At 41.4% G+C, this 15,081-nt stretch overlaps 1 protein-coding gene across 3 annotated transcripts in view; it reads right to left on the bottom strand.

Moving 5' to 3' along the window:
• The window catches only part of FBXO16 (F-box protein 16), a 224,569-nt gene that overhangs the window by 185,025 nt on the left and 24,463 nt on the right, over positions 1-15,081 (bottom strand). For all 3 annotated transcript variants that reach the window (XM_069233776.1, XM_069233777.1, XM_069233779.1), the window contains exons 2-3: positions 9,667-9,801; positions 4,058-4,093 (exon numbers count right to left, since the gene is read on the bottom strand). In XM_069233776.1, the coding sequence (XP_069089877.1) occupies positions 4,058-4,093; positions 9,667-9,762 (132 nt within the window). In that variant the 5' untranslated portion in view covers positions 9,763-9,801. The remainder of the gene's footprint in view (positions 1-4,057; positions 4,094-9,666; positions 9,802-15,081) is intronic.

Here is a 15,081-nt window from a genome sequence, read left to right on the forward strand (position 1 = left end):
TGATCACAGTACTATTCATTCTAAAATACACCACAAAGCTACAACCTGCAGTTCATTACTACACACAACAAGACAAGCTCACACCGAAGTTCAGAAATTCATGCCATACCACTTGGAAAAATGACACGCCTTTGAAGTAACTGTAGCAATTTTCTTATTTATGGAGAGGAATACTTAAGAAGGGTAGAACTACACAAGACCACAGTTTTCCTAACACTTACAAGATGGAACCAACCTACTCATCGCTACCTAAAGTACTGGCAGATTTCTTTAAATGCGGCCATTGTAAGGTTTGCCCTTGTGCCCGGGATAGGACCACATCATTCCAATATAACACAAAACATATTTCCTACAACACTTTATGAATTGTAATATGAAATTCATTGTCTAAATAATTATTTGCTCTTGTGACCTCAGCTGTGTGGGAAACACCGTCTGTCCTATTTAAGAATGAATGCAAGAGCATATTAGGGCCATCAGCAACAAGGATGATAACTACCCTCTAGCTAAACACTTTTCTTCATGTCACAGCAGCAGTGAAGGTCCCAAAATCAAGTTCCACGCCATTGACTGAGCGAGACCCCCCCCACCCAGAAGGAGGAAGTCGCATCTTGCAATTGCACAGATTGGAAGCAGCATGGATTGTAAAACAACTGAGAGCCATTGATTATGTTCTGAATCAGTGCTTCCCAAACTTTTGACTTATGTGGACCCCCACTTTATCATTACTGGAACCCAGGGACCCCCACTGAATAATTATTGGAATCTGGGGACCCCAGGGGAGTCATTACTGAAGGCTGAGCACCTTATCTGTTAATATTATTTAATTTTCTAAGCAGTCGCGGACCCCCTGAGGAGGCTTCATGGACCACCAGGGGTCCCCGGACCACGGGTTGGGAACCACTGTTCTAAATCATGATAGGGAACTGCATTTCTTTCTAAATTATTGAAGTGGTTACACTAACCATCTATATGTCAATTACCATCATAGCCTCTGGTGGCATTATAACCATAAACCATTCTCCCTGGTGTAATCAGGATACAATGATAACAGATACCAATGTTTTCTTTGATGTGGCAAATATAGGGCCTCATTACGACTTTGGCGGTCCTTTCACAGGACCACTGAAGCTGCTGCATGCAAAGACTGCCAGTAATGGAGGTCTTTTGCCAGCCATAATAGGAGTGTTCCGCTGGCCCAGCGGAACACTCACCACAACATTGACGCCGGCTCATAATTGAGCCGGCGGCAATGTTGTGGTGCGTCGGGTCACGCATTTCACTGCCCGTAATTCGGGCAGTAAAATGCGCGATGGGGCTGTGCATTGGTGCCCCTGCACTGCCCATACACAGGCACCCCGACACCCCCATTCTGCCAGCCTTTCCATGGCAGTGTTTACCGCCATGGAAAGGCTGGCGGATGGGGACTCGTAATCCCCAAGGCAGTGCTGCTTGCTGCGTGCCCTGGCGGATTACAACCGCCGGGACCGCCAGGCTGCAGGCTGGCTGCAGCCTGGCGGTGTTGGCGGTTTGACCTTGGTAGCTCTGCCACGATCATAATGGGGCGGTTGGACCACCCTGTCTGCGGCGGTCCGACCGCCATCGTGAGGCCCATAATCTGTATACTTGTCTGTTCCTGTTTTGCTCTTTGTTAACATATTTCTTTACTTTTGCTGTAATAATACATTTGTGTTATTACTATAGGAGTTTCACATATACTTCCATACTAGTTTTCAACTATTATTGGTGACTTGGTTTAATCACTTTCTTATAATTAGACTGTTAATGTCACCGGACAACCGCTAGTAGCTCTTATTTCTTACTTTTACCTCGCTCCATGTCTCACCTTCTCTTTCCTCGTTTTCATTTTCTACTTACTATGCACATACACTTTGAGTCACTCTTTTAATATGGCCACCGCCTTCCCCATCGCATCTATACTATAGTCCTCTTTCTCTACACTTGATCACCTATCCACTTCCAGGTTACGATGCAGGCGCTTTATATGGCACCGTGGTGCCCACTCTAGTGTTTCACCATCACACTAGGATTTTGCTCCTGTCTGCAAGTTTGACCTCTTCCTACTTATGATATATTTTTTGTATTTTGGGTTACCGCTATTAGCCATACTCTTAACAGGTTCACCCCTCCCCTCTCCCTTCCTATAGATTTTTGCTATATTATGCCTATCAAAGCCCCTCTTAATACCCATTTCCGATATACTTATTGGGTGGGCCTACATAAATTCCTTGGATACTTGATCCTGACTACCATCAGTACCCTTTTTTGTTGTAGCACAGAGCGGCACAACAGTGCCTTTGCCGGTCAGTGGTCTTTGAGGTTTACGTATGTACATATACATTTTTATCTTGCTTTAACTTGTTAAATTCTTTTGAGAAAACTTTATAAATAATATTTTTCATCATATTTCCACAACAATAATAATTCAGCAATTTTGTGCTTACCACTGACACAAAACTGTCTTCTTTACTCCATTGGACATCAGCAGCATTTATCTTCATGATGTACTTTGGGAATACTTCCTACTAGTTGATGTGAGTAACACACCCGCTTATGGTATTATACACTTTTACTCTTCTATATTGTTTCAGATAGATGTTACAATCCCTTGTTCATTATTGCTACCCTCTTTTTTCTTATTTTTTCTCTATTATAGCCTCACTTTCCATATTCCGTGATAGTTCAACAATTACCTACATCAGGTAGCATAATTTTGCCTCTTTACTAATATTCTAACTGTGTCATACGTCCACCATCACACATTGTTTAGGGCACACGCTTCAGCAGCCATCACGTTTTGCTTACTGCTATGGTGTTCATTCAGCTTTCAGTACAATTGTTTGTAACGTCAGCATGCTAATCTCGACAGCCAGGGTGGGTCACTTTTTTTAATCTTTTTTCATTTGCAGATCTAGCGGGAATTAATCATCCTCACTGATCTTACAACAGCTATCAGTATGTTTTCATTTAGACTTACAATTTTCATATGGCCTCATATGGCACTGCACCATATTGTTTTTTAATAACAGCCTACTTGGACTCTGTTTTGAGGTGGATGTGATCTCAAGAGTTTAGTATTGATATGTATTTAGACTCAAAAATTTCTTTACACATGTATATATCTCTGTATCATATTTGGTTATAGCCTTGAGGAAGTGTAATGGGACAAAACACGTGTTGGCAGTATGGCTATATTGTAGATTTTTCATTTTTGATTCATTCAAAGAACATATAGTTCAAGCTTCACTAAACGTGTATGACTTATTGTGTCTTTGCTTATTTTGTGTTACATATGTTGCTTTTGAGTGCTCTGAAACCAAATAATTTTGTGTATAGTAAAGCCTAGGCCCCTAGGTCGAAAGCTTAAGTGACACCCTTAGGAAGCGGATGTTGCCTATTGTTGTAACACCATTCTTATCATTCATCAGATGTTTAGAACACTATTATACCCTTACTGTTGTATGGATGAGCAGCAAGCTTCTTTACCACTACTCACTCTAAACGCTAAAATGACCCTTACTTACCCTTACCTCTAACAATCCCTAAACCTTAAATTTACCATTACCACTCTTTACTTCTAACCCCCGCCCCTTAATCCTAAAATCACCCTCACCTCCCTTTACCTCTATGGGCACCTCTACCCCCTGTTTTTTTAAATGACATAAAAAAAATTATTTACAAAAAATACATATGTGGTACAGTACTGCATGGTAAAGGACGTGTGGCTAAGGGAAAACCCTATATCTGTGCGGTAGTTACCTGCATGGTAAAGTTCACACTTGGCAAAAACTGTGTTGAGAAGGCTGTTTCCCCCATTTCTTTAATAAGAGTTAAGGAAAGACTATATGCTAGCTGGAGTACTTTGCTTCTAGGCACGTATGGCTCAGAACATCTAGCCTAATCCTGTATGGACAGGTTATTGTGTCACAAATGATGAGCACATTGAAGACCCAACATGAGCATCTCACGTGGAAGCTGGACTATGGAGGAGTCACTGTTGAAATGCAAAGCTTTAAAACATGCTTCTGCTATTTACCCATTTTCCAAGAAGTGCTGCCCGTTCTTCAAACACCTGTGGGAAGAGAAACCAAATTTGAAATGCTGCTACCGTCTACATAATAAAAGAAAAACAGCAATAAACAGAATGAAGATTACTTTGGGTACAGTATCAGTGGTTTGATGAAATCGTAACGCAATAGTCACCTTGATAATCATAAGGAGACTAGACACTTGTTATAGTCATCATATATTTTCTTTTCTAGGCACCCCCCTTTCGAATGATATATGTTTGTATATTTACGTGTATGATCCAAATAAAAAAGCACATTTATTGATGTTGTTATTCATTGCATTGTGACAATTTGGCTTGCTTGAATATATATCCATGTTTTTCTGTACGGTTTAAATTGTCTTTCCCTTGATTGTTTTGAAATAATTAACAAGGCTTCATAGAAATTTATATCTTGACGCTTATTTATAAACACTGAGCAACGTTTTACAGAATGTAAGTAAGTGAAAGGTTAGATGTGCATTACTTCTAATTGTTTATTTTGAAAATGTTCAACAGTGTTCTCACAGTATATATAACCTAGAGTACAGCATTATTAGAGAGCAACCTCGAACCAGGGATTTAAGACTGAGACTCAGACAGAAGTTGTGATCATCTTGCCTTTCTGAAGGCTACGGGAAAGGCACATCCAGCCAATTCTCGACTTATCTGCCAACCTGGGGACAGCAGCTGCTGCTTATTTCCTGAAATTGGTTGCTTTATTCAAAAAGGTATGTGGGTGTGAACCATCCATGAAACTCAAAGTAGGTCTCTTTTGTTGCTACGCTTAACTTAGTTAGCTTAGAGATAGGAGAGGTCGAGGATACTGATGTACCGTCACAGTGTTACAATATTTTCTATAACTCCAACTTGTGACAAGTATTGTTGCCAAGATCTTGTTTCTTTCTATAATAGTTACTATTCATTTTGATAAGATTTTGATTTTAATAAATCTTGAAACTATGTTCCTGATTCCCTAGTATTCTAATAGTAATTTATTTTTTCATCCATAAGTACAACATCAGACGGATTAACAATAGAAATATTATCATTTTGTTGCAAAGCCTGAGTAGTACTTCCATCCTGCAGACATATATACGGCTAGTCGTCCCTCAACTTTTCCTTCTCCTTTTTCCCCTACATGTTCTTTTCCTTGATTTAGGACAGGCTGTTTGGAAAACTTTCCCTTCCTCTGAGTTCCCAGTCATAAAATGTATGGGTATTAGTCAGACCTCTGCCAATCCTAGGGGTGGCGATAGAACCCTGGAAATAAGTAGAAATGAAGCAAAATGGATATTCAGACTGAGAGCCATAGAACTTGGAATGAATCTGGATGATGAAATGTACCATTTGTTTGTAAATATATGTACTGCTTACATATTGAAATATGATATACACAAGCAATTGGGAGGGTTTGCTCACAATCTCTCACATCTATGGGGTTTATGGATAATTTGCTCACCTTTTGTACTAACTGCATGCTTCACTATTAGCGAACTATAAAACAATCTTTTAATTATTTTGACCGCTATATATGTGTGTCTACTAACACTCTATAAAGACAACATGCACCATTTAACTACTTGGTGCTAAAATGAAATTTGATGTTTGACAATAATTCTTCTAATTGATGCAAATAATTATGCAACATTGATCAGATTTCCCGCTATGGTATGTAGGGCAAGTGTTGTTATAATGATACATCGGAATGGACAGCAATGCGCTACTTGATACTGCTAAGATGGCCTCCGGATTTGTCCGTAGTAAGACTCACATCGTGTCATCGATGATGACGTGCGATACTCTTTTAACTTTGCTTAAACTAACAAACATGGCCGCTGCCTGCTGTGAGTGTTAGCTACGGGTGACACCATTGGACGGTGTAACCGTATAGTGAAAGGTCTCTGTTCTATTTAAAAGAGTCCGCGATACATCAATCGGTTCTGAACAGCTTTACGGACGTCCGCGACTCTGATTTTCGAAGGCTACTACTTACAGGTATGGTCGCTTTAAGTCAATAGTTTTGAATTAGCTAATATATTTTTTCTTGCTCTTAATCCATAAAGCAGTTTGGAAAGGAACAAGTTAGAAGTCGTTTTATAATATAAGAAAGGAGTTAGTTAAAAGCGCTTTTGTAGTTGAAAATGTGAGTCGCTGTTGACATTATTAGGCTCACATATGTTTTTATTTTTTAGATACAAAAGGGACTGTTTTGTCTTGGTCATATAATGCAGTTTTGATACTTTAGAAAGGAATACGTTTCAAGCAGTCTTGGATTCCAAGGAAAGAAATTGGTTTAAAGCGCTCTTATAGTCTAAAATGGGAGTGTTGGTGTACATTATCGGGCTCACAAAGACTTTTGTTTTTAGATACAAAAGGGATTGACTTGTTGCTGGCTTTGCCCAAGAGGCTGACGCTAAGCTTACTACATGCCAGCTTCTATACCGCATTTTGGACGGAGCGATTGGAAAGACTAATAAGCTCCATCTGGTTGAGATGATACTGCCATTATATAATTAGTTCTGTGAAAGATTGGTGTGTAGAATTGGTCTTGGTCACTATTTTGAATAATATTAGTCATGGTTACGGCACTGAACCTAATTATGCTCTTACATATTGTAGGTCTCTACTTATGAATTAAGGTCAGTTCTAACAAACAAGGTACTTATTGTGCATGGCTTTTAGGGTACAATCACCCTTATGTTTCTGGGATTTGTCTATTATTACACTATGGGAGGTCTGCGCTCAAAAAAATATTTTTGATTACAATTGTGCATGCTTTGCTTCCCAGAAGTTTGATTTTCTTTTACACACTCTGGGTGCATGTTTGGATACAAGACTTTACAGGTTGTGAACCATATAATATGCACCATGTTAGTTGTGATTTGGTATGGGTTATCGGGTGTTCTTTCTTTTATGGTTCGTGATGTTGTCTTAGGGCTACACCTTTGAAGACCTTTGCCAATGCAAATGGGTCATAATAATGAATTTTAAAAATGGAAATGAATTACATACTGTGTGGATTGTTGTAACTAATATGATGTTTCCTCATTGTGATTTATCAGCCTTGAAAAAGTCCATTTGTGGACGAAACACGTGTCGGCTGAAGACCTACTAGGCTGAAGTTCTACTACAAAGGGGTCGAATTATACATTATTTGGCCCTTTTTCCAAGTATTTGGGATCTGTGAGAACTGCATACACATCACGTCCTACGTGTTTATGTTGTTTTTCATTCATTGTCTTGTACATTTATATTACGTGTGTTATAAGTTTGTATGATTCTTTGTACTTTTATCCTTTATACGGGTATATTCAAAACTTTAGTTTTGTACCAACAAGTGAGTTTTTTGTTGTTTAGAAAGATAGAAGAATGAACACCCTTTTTTTGTTTTTTGATCAAGGATCCCACAAATAGGGTATCTACTAATGTTTTTCATCTAGATTTAAAATATTTGGTTTGATACAAATTAAATGTTTTCTATGTTACATATGGTGTGCTCCGCTATTTCGTAAGTTTATATACTCACTGGATTCTCCCAAGAGATTCCAGCATGTACATTTTTGGCAACAATGTACATTAGTGTATGAGCACCTGAGATGCTTACTATATGCATAGGAAATTATAGGAATGTGCATTTATTTGTTGGTCAGTGTTGCCAGTTTTGTTGTTCTGTATTCTTGAGTATGCCTATTCACAATGAAATGACATGCTGAGTTCCACCAACTATTCTTGTGAAATATCACAGGAATGATTGTTAGCTAAAAAGCATCTCACTCAGCTAATGCTCAGGGGGTTGGAGTGTGGTTACAGTTCACTGGGTTTGTTGTCTCAGGTTGGCATATTGACTAAGTCCTTCATGTCAGAGGATCTACAAAACACAACCCTGGGTCGTGTTCTGAAAAGAAATCCAGAAAATGTGTCATAGCAAATGACGAAAGGCTTGAATCCCCTAGGCTAAAACATTGATGGTCAAACTTAAAACCCTCTATGCTCTTCCCAGCCTATGCCCGATTGTGTGACCCTGAGGGTCAATGCTTCTGATAAGCCATGAGCCTGGTATCTACACACCAAAGGGGGCCGAGATATTAGTGTTTTATGTAACATCAGCCTCCCATGGCAAATAGCATTTTGATAACATTTACATTATTTTGGATCTCCAGCATTCAGTTAGACAGTGGCAGCAATTAGGTATATGACAGCTGTATTGCTGATGCTAATTTATTTTTTTCTGGCATTTATTCGCACTACCTCACTTCTGAACTGTGATCTGGGGGTGAAAGTAAATAACTCAGTGCTCTCTGCTCTTAAGTCTCAGATGTGGAATCTACACTGATATTCATAATACAAGAGTGATGGGGTTGAACAGGACATTGAACAGTCAGAAGCTCATCTCCAATAGAGAGAGGGAAAATGTGGTTACAGATTTTATGAGCATAAAGATGATGGTCCGTAACGCCTGTTTGGTAGAAGGCAGGGTGAAGATGGATGCCCATTTGTTTGAGAGGTTGGATATTCAGAAGAGAGGAGACCATCTGAGAATCCTAGGAGCAAGGTCTTCAAAACCTAATTGGGCAAGGCGAGGAGGCAAGCTGATCTGCCAAAACTTTGTTTTCTGTGGAGGATACTTTGGGCCTAATTATGAGTTTGGTGGTCCCACCACGGGACCTTCAAACTTGAGGGAAGACACCACCACCATGGCATTGGCGTCCCCCCGAGCATATTACAATGTTCCTGCCTGGCTGACTGGCGGGAACATTGTACTACATGTTCCTACCATGCTGACTGGTGGGAGCAGTGCTACGATATTGGCCTCAGCTCCTACAAGGGAGCTGAGGCCAATATCGTAGCATACACCACCCTCGGAATGCACACTGTAGTCGGTGCTGGGCAGGGGGGGGCACCTGCACTACCTATGCTATGGGCCTGGGCAGTGCAGAGGCCCCTCTGTCCCCCAGCTCATACTTCCCACCAGCCTTTTCATGGCGGGGTGACCGCCATGGAAAGGCTGGCGGTAAGGTGAGTTGTAATCAGCCAGGCGGCGCTGAACTTAGTGCCGCCCTGGCGGAGTACAACTCAGACCACCGTCACCCCGTCGGGAACATTGTTCCTGGTGGGAACGGTGGTCTACTGGCAGGTGCGCCCACCAGGGTTGTAATGTTGTAGTCGGACCGCTACAGTTGCGGCGGTCCGGCCACGTAATGAGGCCTTTTGTGTTGTTTCACAACCTCTGGCCAGAGAGGCTCTCTATAAAGTGGGCTCCAGTGTATGTGAAGAGCGACGTGGACTTGATGGGTGTCAAGACAATGCACAGCTTTCCAGCTAAGCTGGAAACAAAACATCAAGGCAAAGTTATCTTTACCCAGGAGTAGGCATTAATGGTCTCCTGGAATAGCCATGGTATCTCGGAATAGAAGTGGGGATCTGAAAAGTGTTTTATTTATAAGATAAGCAGTTTTTTCTCATGTTCAGGAAATTAGGAAGTTAAGTTGTGTTGGTTTGTGACCATGCTACTTTTACCCTTATTAGAACATGCCGACAGTGCAGCACGTGGAAGGCAACATGAGAGTTCAACATTATGAGTAGATCCTCCTCACCTTGTCGTTCATGAGCTGGTGGTTGAGTGGCGTCCAGGTGCTCATTTTAGTTTGCATTTTGGAGCTATCCATGTTCTTAGGTGGTGCAAACGCCATTGTGCCTTAAAAAGGCTAAGCTGATCCAGAGCCACTTTCCTGCAACGTAGGAAAAGTAAAGTAGATCACAGAATCAACGCATCAATCCTGCAACCAGTTCTATCAGACAAATATAATATCTGTAATATAACTTTGGAAATGACAGTGAAGAATAATATCTCTAATAGTGCGCATCATGCAGAAGATTGAGAAGGTTTTCAGGGCTACATCGCCATCTTTTACAGTACACAAATGTTTAGCAACAGTTTAAAAAAAAATAAACAGATAGAATTGCTGATCCTAGAATTCACTTAGAAAGGTTTGTCAAAGTTTTTTTTTCCCAGGAGGGCATCAAAGCATTGTAGAGGTTGTAAATATTTCAGGAAACAGCAGGTGGGCATTTTAGGAATATTTTTGTATTTACAGCGTAACATATTTAGGGAGCAGGTGCAAGAGTGCTAAGAGTTATAGAGATGTCAAAGATAAATACATCTCCCCTATGGGAAAATCTAAGTGTCCATTTGGTTACTAATTTTGATCCTTATCTAAGCACTCCCAAATTTAGTGACAAAGGAAATGTAGTTCCTGCAGATGATGCAAGAGGCACATATGAAGGCAAAGTTTTGTTAGGGGGTACAGCTGCAAATAGGACCCAAGACTCTTGGGGCTGGATGTATCAAGCTCCCGGTTTGCATTTCTTAAATAGTGAATTTTAAGAAATCGCTATTTAAGAAATGCAAAATGGGATGTATCAAAATTGTGAATCAGTATTAGCGATTTTCTAAAATTTGCAAACGCTATTAACGAATCGCAATTAGAAAATGCGACTCCATTCATCCCTGTGGGCCTGTAGGCCCATAGGTGTGAATGGTTTTGCATTTCCCAATTTGCGAATTCCAGTTAGGAATTCGCAAATTAGGTAATGCAAACCCCAGGATGCTGGGGGCCTAAGGCCCCCTCTGATGCACCCCAAAATAATATTTGCGGACATGTAAAGCACACACATGCCCTAGGGGCATGTGTGCGCTACATGTCATTTTAAAAAATGCATTTAAAATGCATTTTTAAAAATTGCACATGGTTACCACCAAACTTTAGTAATTGCATTTCCTAAATGCCCAATTCGCATTTAGGAGATGCTTGATACATGTGCTTTGAAAATCGCAAATAGGAATTCTCTATTTGCAATTTCCTATTTAGAGAATCGCAATTTGTGATTCTCTAAATAAGGTCGCAATTTTAAGGAATCGCAATTTTTGTGATGCCTTAAAATTGCACTGCGGATGCCTTTCATACACTGTGAAAGGCATTTTTGCATTCGCTAACGGCCGAATTATGCGATTCGCACCATTTGCTACATCTGGCCCTTGGTTCCAACATCTACCCCTTGGCCAGAAGAGATCATCTGCTGCTCAAGGTACAGAGTTTTAGGCACCTAGTTAAAGGGAGGGGGGCACTGCTGCAGCGTTTTTTCACACAGGAAAAGTATTTCCCTGTAAATAAACACCTTTCGGTACTCCCCAATTATATTTCGGGTGCACTATCTGTGTATTTACATTTGAAACATTTGAAAGCAAGGCAAATTCATCCTGTTAGGAATAATGTTATCACAGTTTCTGGGGGGTGGAGGGCAAGGGTGTGTGTGTGTTTGTGTGTGAGACAGCTACCCATCACTTATCACCCCCTTACTTCACATGGATACTGGCACTATCTGTGGAATAATGGGGTCCCTCGAGGCGCAATGTGGTAGTTATTGGCATATTGTGGGCATTCTAGATGCAGCAGTGCAAACCCTGATGGGATGTCATAATGGCAGTGATGACTGACCAATTGCTGGTATCCACTGCATGATGGCGACCAGCACAGGTATGATGCTGGCCCTGGCACAGTGGTGATCATTCTTGGCGCGCTCTGAACAGCAATGGAATGGTGGAGATAACCTGGTATAAAGGTAGGAATCCTGGTTTATGATGTGCCTCTGCGGTGCCATACCGACCTGCAGGCTGCTATCGATGTGCGGCATAGTACATGTCATTGTGAGTAAGTGATGGAAATGGCAAGTTGAAATATGGGCACTAAATATATATTTATTAATGTAAATGCAAATATGGTATTTGTTGTCAAAAATTGTGTTTTTTCATAAAAAATAAAAAGGTTTTTGTTTAGTTTTTGTTGATTTTTGCACAGCTGTAAAGGCTGCATTTGAAATAAAAAATGTTGGTATTTCACGAGTGTGGTTTAGAAACATGGCTTTTGGGAACTTTATGCGAACGGTGTGCGGTAAAATGGCCTATTTGGCCGATTTTTTCAAACGCCACTTGGCTTCTTGGGGGTTACCCACCCAAATCATCCTTGTTCAGTGCAATATGGGGGGGAAGCAGTGCTTTATTTGTGCTTGTTGTTTCCGGTGCTGAGCACCGGCACTTATTTTTGAGGGCCGGGACTTATTCTTCTGCCTCAAGCATTTGCTGCGAGATAAAGACACATATGGGAAAGACGGAGGAAGAGAAAAACGAAAAACCGTCACAAAGAAGAAAGCAGAAAGCTGCAAGAGTCGGCCCTGGGGGAAGGGAGTGCATGTAAATGGATTAAAGAGGCCAGAGATCGCTTCAGGATGAGTTGCCTCAGTATTCCGTGTTCACACATTTAATTGCAGCAGCCGCGCGTTTAAGAGGAGGGCTTTGGGCACCGGCACCTTTGTATTTACAAATTAAGCACTGGGGGGGGGGGGGAGGAAGGTGGGGAGTGAGCGGAGTACGTCCTAAAAAACGTCAGAGTTTACCAACCACCACCGGAGGGCTTTGCCAGCCAAGTACGAGTGGAGACAGATAAGCTCACACACAGTGAGGATATTTTGTTGTCCATCTGCTTTTTCCGGAGGTGGGGACAGCAATTTTCTTTTACAGACGTAAAAATGATATGTCTACCCGCTAAAAGAAGGTGAAAAGGTTAGGAGGTCAGGGCGGGGAGATTAACCTGCAGACCACAACAGATGCTGCTAAGAAAGACATTATTCACAACAAATATCCGCCTGTCTCCACCTGTTTGTCCTGTCAACAACGTGGACATTTCCGCAGACTAGTGACCGAGCCGCCATCAGAGAAGCTCATTGGCTTTGACAGGTAAAACCTTTGATACACACGTATAACTGGTTTGTTGAGTCCCAAGGCCCCCAGACCAGTCCATGACACCCCGCTCCACCGCTGCAATGACTCCCACATGCAGAAGAAAGGGCCTTGCACAACAGGTGCAAAACCTACTGACTGTAGAATCGCCAGATGACTCCATGTCAGTTATACCCTAAGATTCATGGAGCTTATTTTTAACAGAGCAGTGCACTCTGGGAGTTGTGGTCTTGGTTGGACCAACGCAGGTTAAGGAAAGCCAAGTGCAAGCAGACACCTGGTCACCCCAGCTACAGATTCCTTCCAGCAGGCTCTGAAACAACACATTGAGGGGCATTAAAGCAAATGTGTTCAGGAGGCAAAACTTTACAATGTTATAATACAATCACCTTACCCCAACAAGTAGGACAAGTTTGGAGAAAAAGAACAACATAAGGAGAGAATGGAGCCCCAAGTCGAGACGATTCTGAGTGTTACCCAGTATGGTCTGTTCTGTAAGGTGACCCCAACTGAGGTACGCTCTTTGGCATGAGGGGTCAATGAATGGAAACGTAACAAGCTCAAGGTCGGTATTTTGTAGGGCACCGATCCCATCATGCCAGCTTCCTAATATATAATACTGATCAGGAACTACATGGCCTTCTTGGGAACAAAATCAAAGAACTCACCAAACCAACTGTTCCACTTGCTTGAACAATAGTAAATACTCCTGCAAGGCTTTCCTGAGACTTAGCAGTAATATGAGCTACTCAACCAACAAATTCTATTTGCAGAGGGGCCCCTGCCCCAGGTTCACCAGAATTCGAGCTGCGGCCCTTGCATCCAACCTCAATAATGACTATGGCTTTGCGGCGGTAAGTACACGGAAGGCACATATACGATCTTACTGTACCCCAGGTTGGACATGCAGCATCAAGAATGGATTTCCCAGGGAGACGTAAAATCCCAAAGAACATGTTTGATGACTTAAAGTCAAGCAAAACTGATCTACGGCACTGAACGCCTCGCGTTTCACTCCTTGGATGGGAGTCTCACACCTTGGAAATGCAGTCTAAATACTTATCAGCTTCAGTCGACCAAATACTCTATTATTACTAAAAGCTTGTTTTTCAAATGTTGCTAATTGTAAGCTAATTTGTAAGCTCTATAATTAACAGACGTTCCTGCTACCCAATTTATGGTCGAACACAGGACATGGGGTTTGACTCCTTGAGCAGGCAAGCGATGGGGCAGGCATGTGCTGTGGGACATAAATGCCTTCATAGGTGCGTTTGTTGGTTCAATGGACTAATGTATCCACTACAGAATCTGTGTTTGGCACCAGGTCACAGGTTTGAAATCGGGTCCACTCAGCCTTTCATCCCTCTGAGATCGATAAAATGAGTACCATTGAGTTGGGTAAGAATAACCAGGTGTTATTTCAGCACCAAGATATCCTATCGAGTGAATGTGTCCTCAACAAATACACGCTTTGTTATGCTTTTCAATGTCTGTCCTTTTGCTGGTGTTTTTGAAGGCAAACTGCAGGGTCATCATCAAAGTTTTGGGCCAGATGTATCAAGAATCAATTTTGCGATTCTCAAATAGCGATTTTTAAGAAATCGCTATTTCAGAGTCGCAAAATGGTATGCATCATATTTGCGATTCAGTAATAGCGATTTCTTAAAAATCGCAAATGCTAATACCGAATCGCAAATAGCGATTCTGACCCCATTCGCACCTCTGGGCCTGTAGACCCATATTTGCAAATTTTTAGCATTTCCCGAATTGCGAATTCCTAACTGAAATTCGCAATTTGGGAAATGCAAACCCCAGGGTGCTGGGGGCCTAAGGCCTCCTCTGCTGCGCCCCCCAAAATTATTTTAGGACATGTAAGGCACACACATGCCAAAGGGGCATGTGTACGTTACATGTCAATTAAAAAAATGCATTTTTAATGCATTTTTTAAATTTGCACATGGTTACCACCAAGTTGTATTTGGTGGTAATTGTGATTCCTTAATGCCCAATTCGCATTAAGGAAAAGCTTGTTACATGTGCTTAAGAAATCACAAATAAGGATTCCTTATTTGTGATTTCTTATTTAGAGAATCGCAATTTGTGATTCTCTGAATGGGGTCGCAATTTTTTAAGGAATCGCTATTTTAGCGATTCCTTAAAATTGCATAGCGAATGCCTTTCATACATACTGTAAGGCATTTTTGCATTCGCAAAC

This window comes from Pleurodeles waltl, chromosome 5 (assembly GCF_031143425.1).
Source record: "Pleurodeles waltl isolate 20211129_DDA chromosome 5, aPleWal1.hap1.20221129, whole genome shotgun sequence".
Classification (NCBI taxonomy): Eukaryota; Metazoa; Chordata; class Amphibia; order Caudata; family Salamandridae; genus Pleurodeles; species Pleurodeles waltl.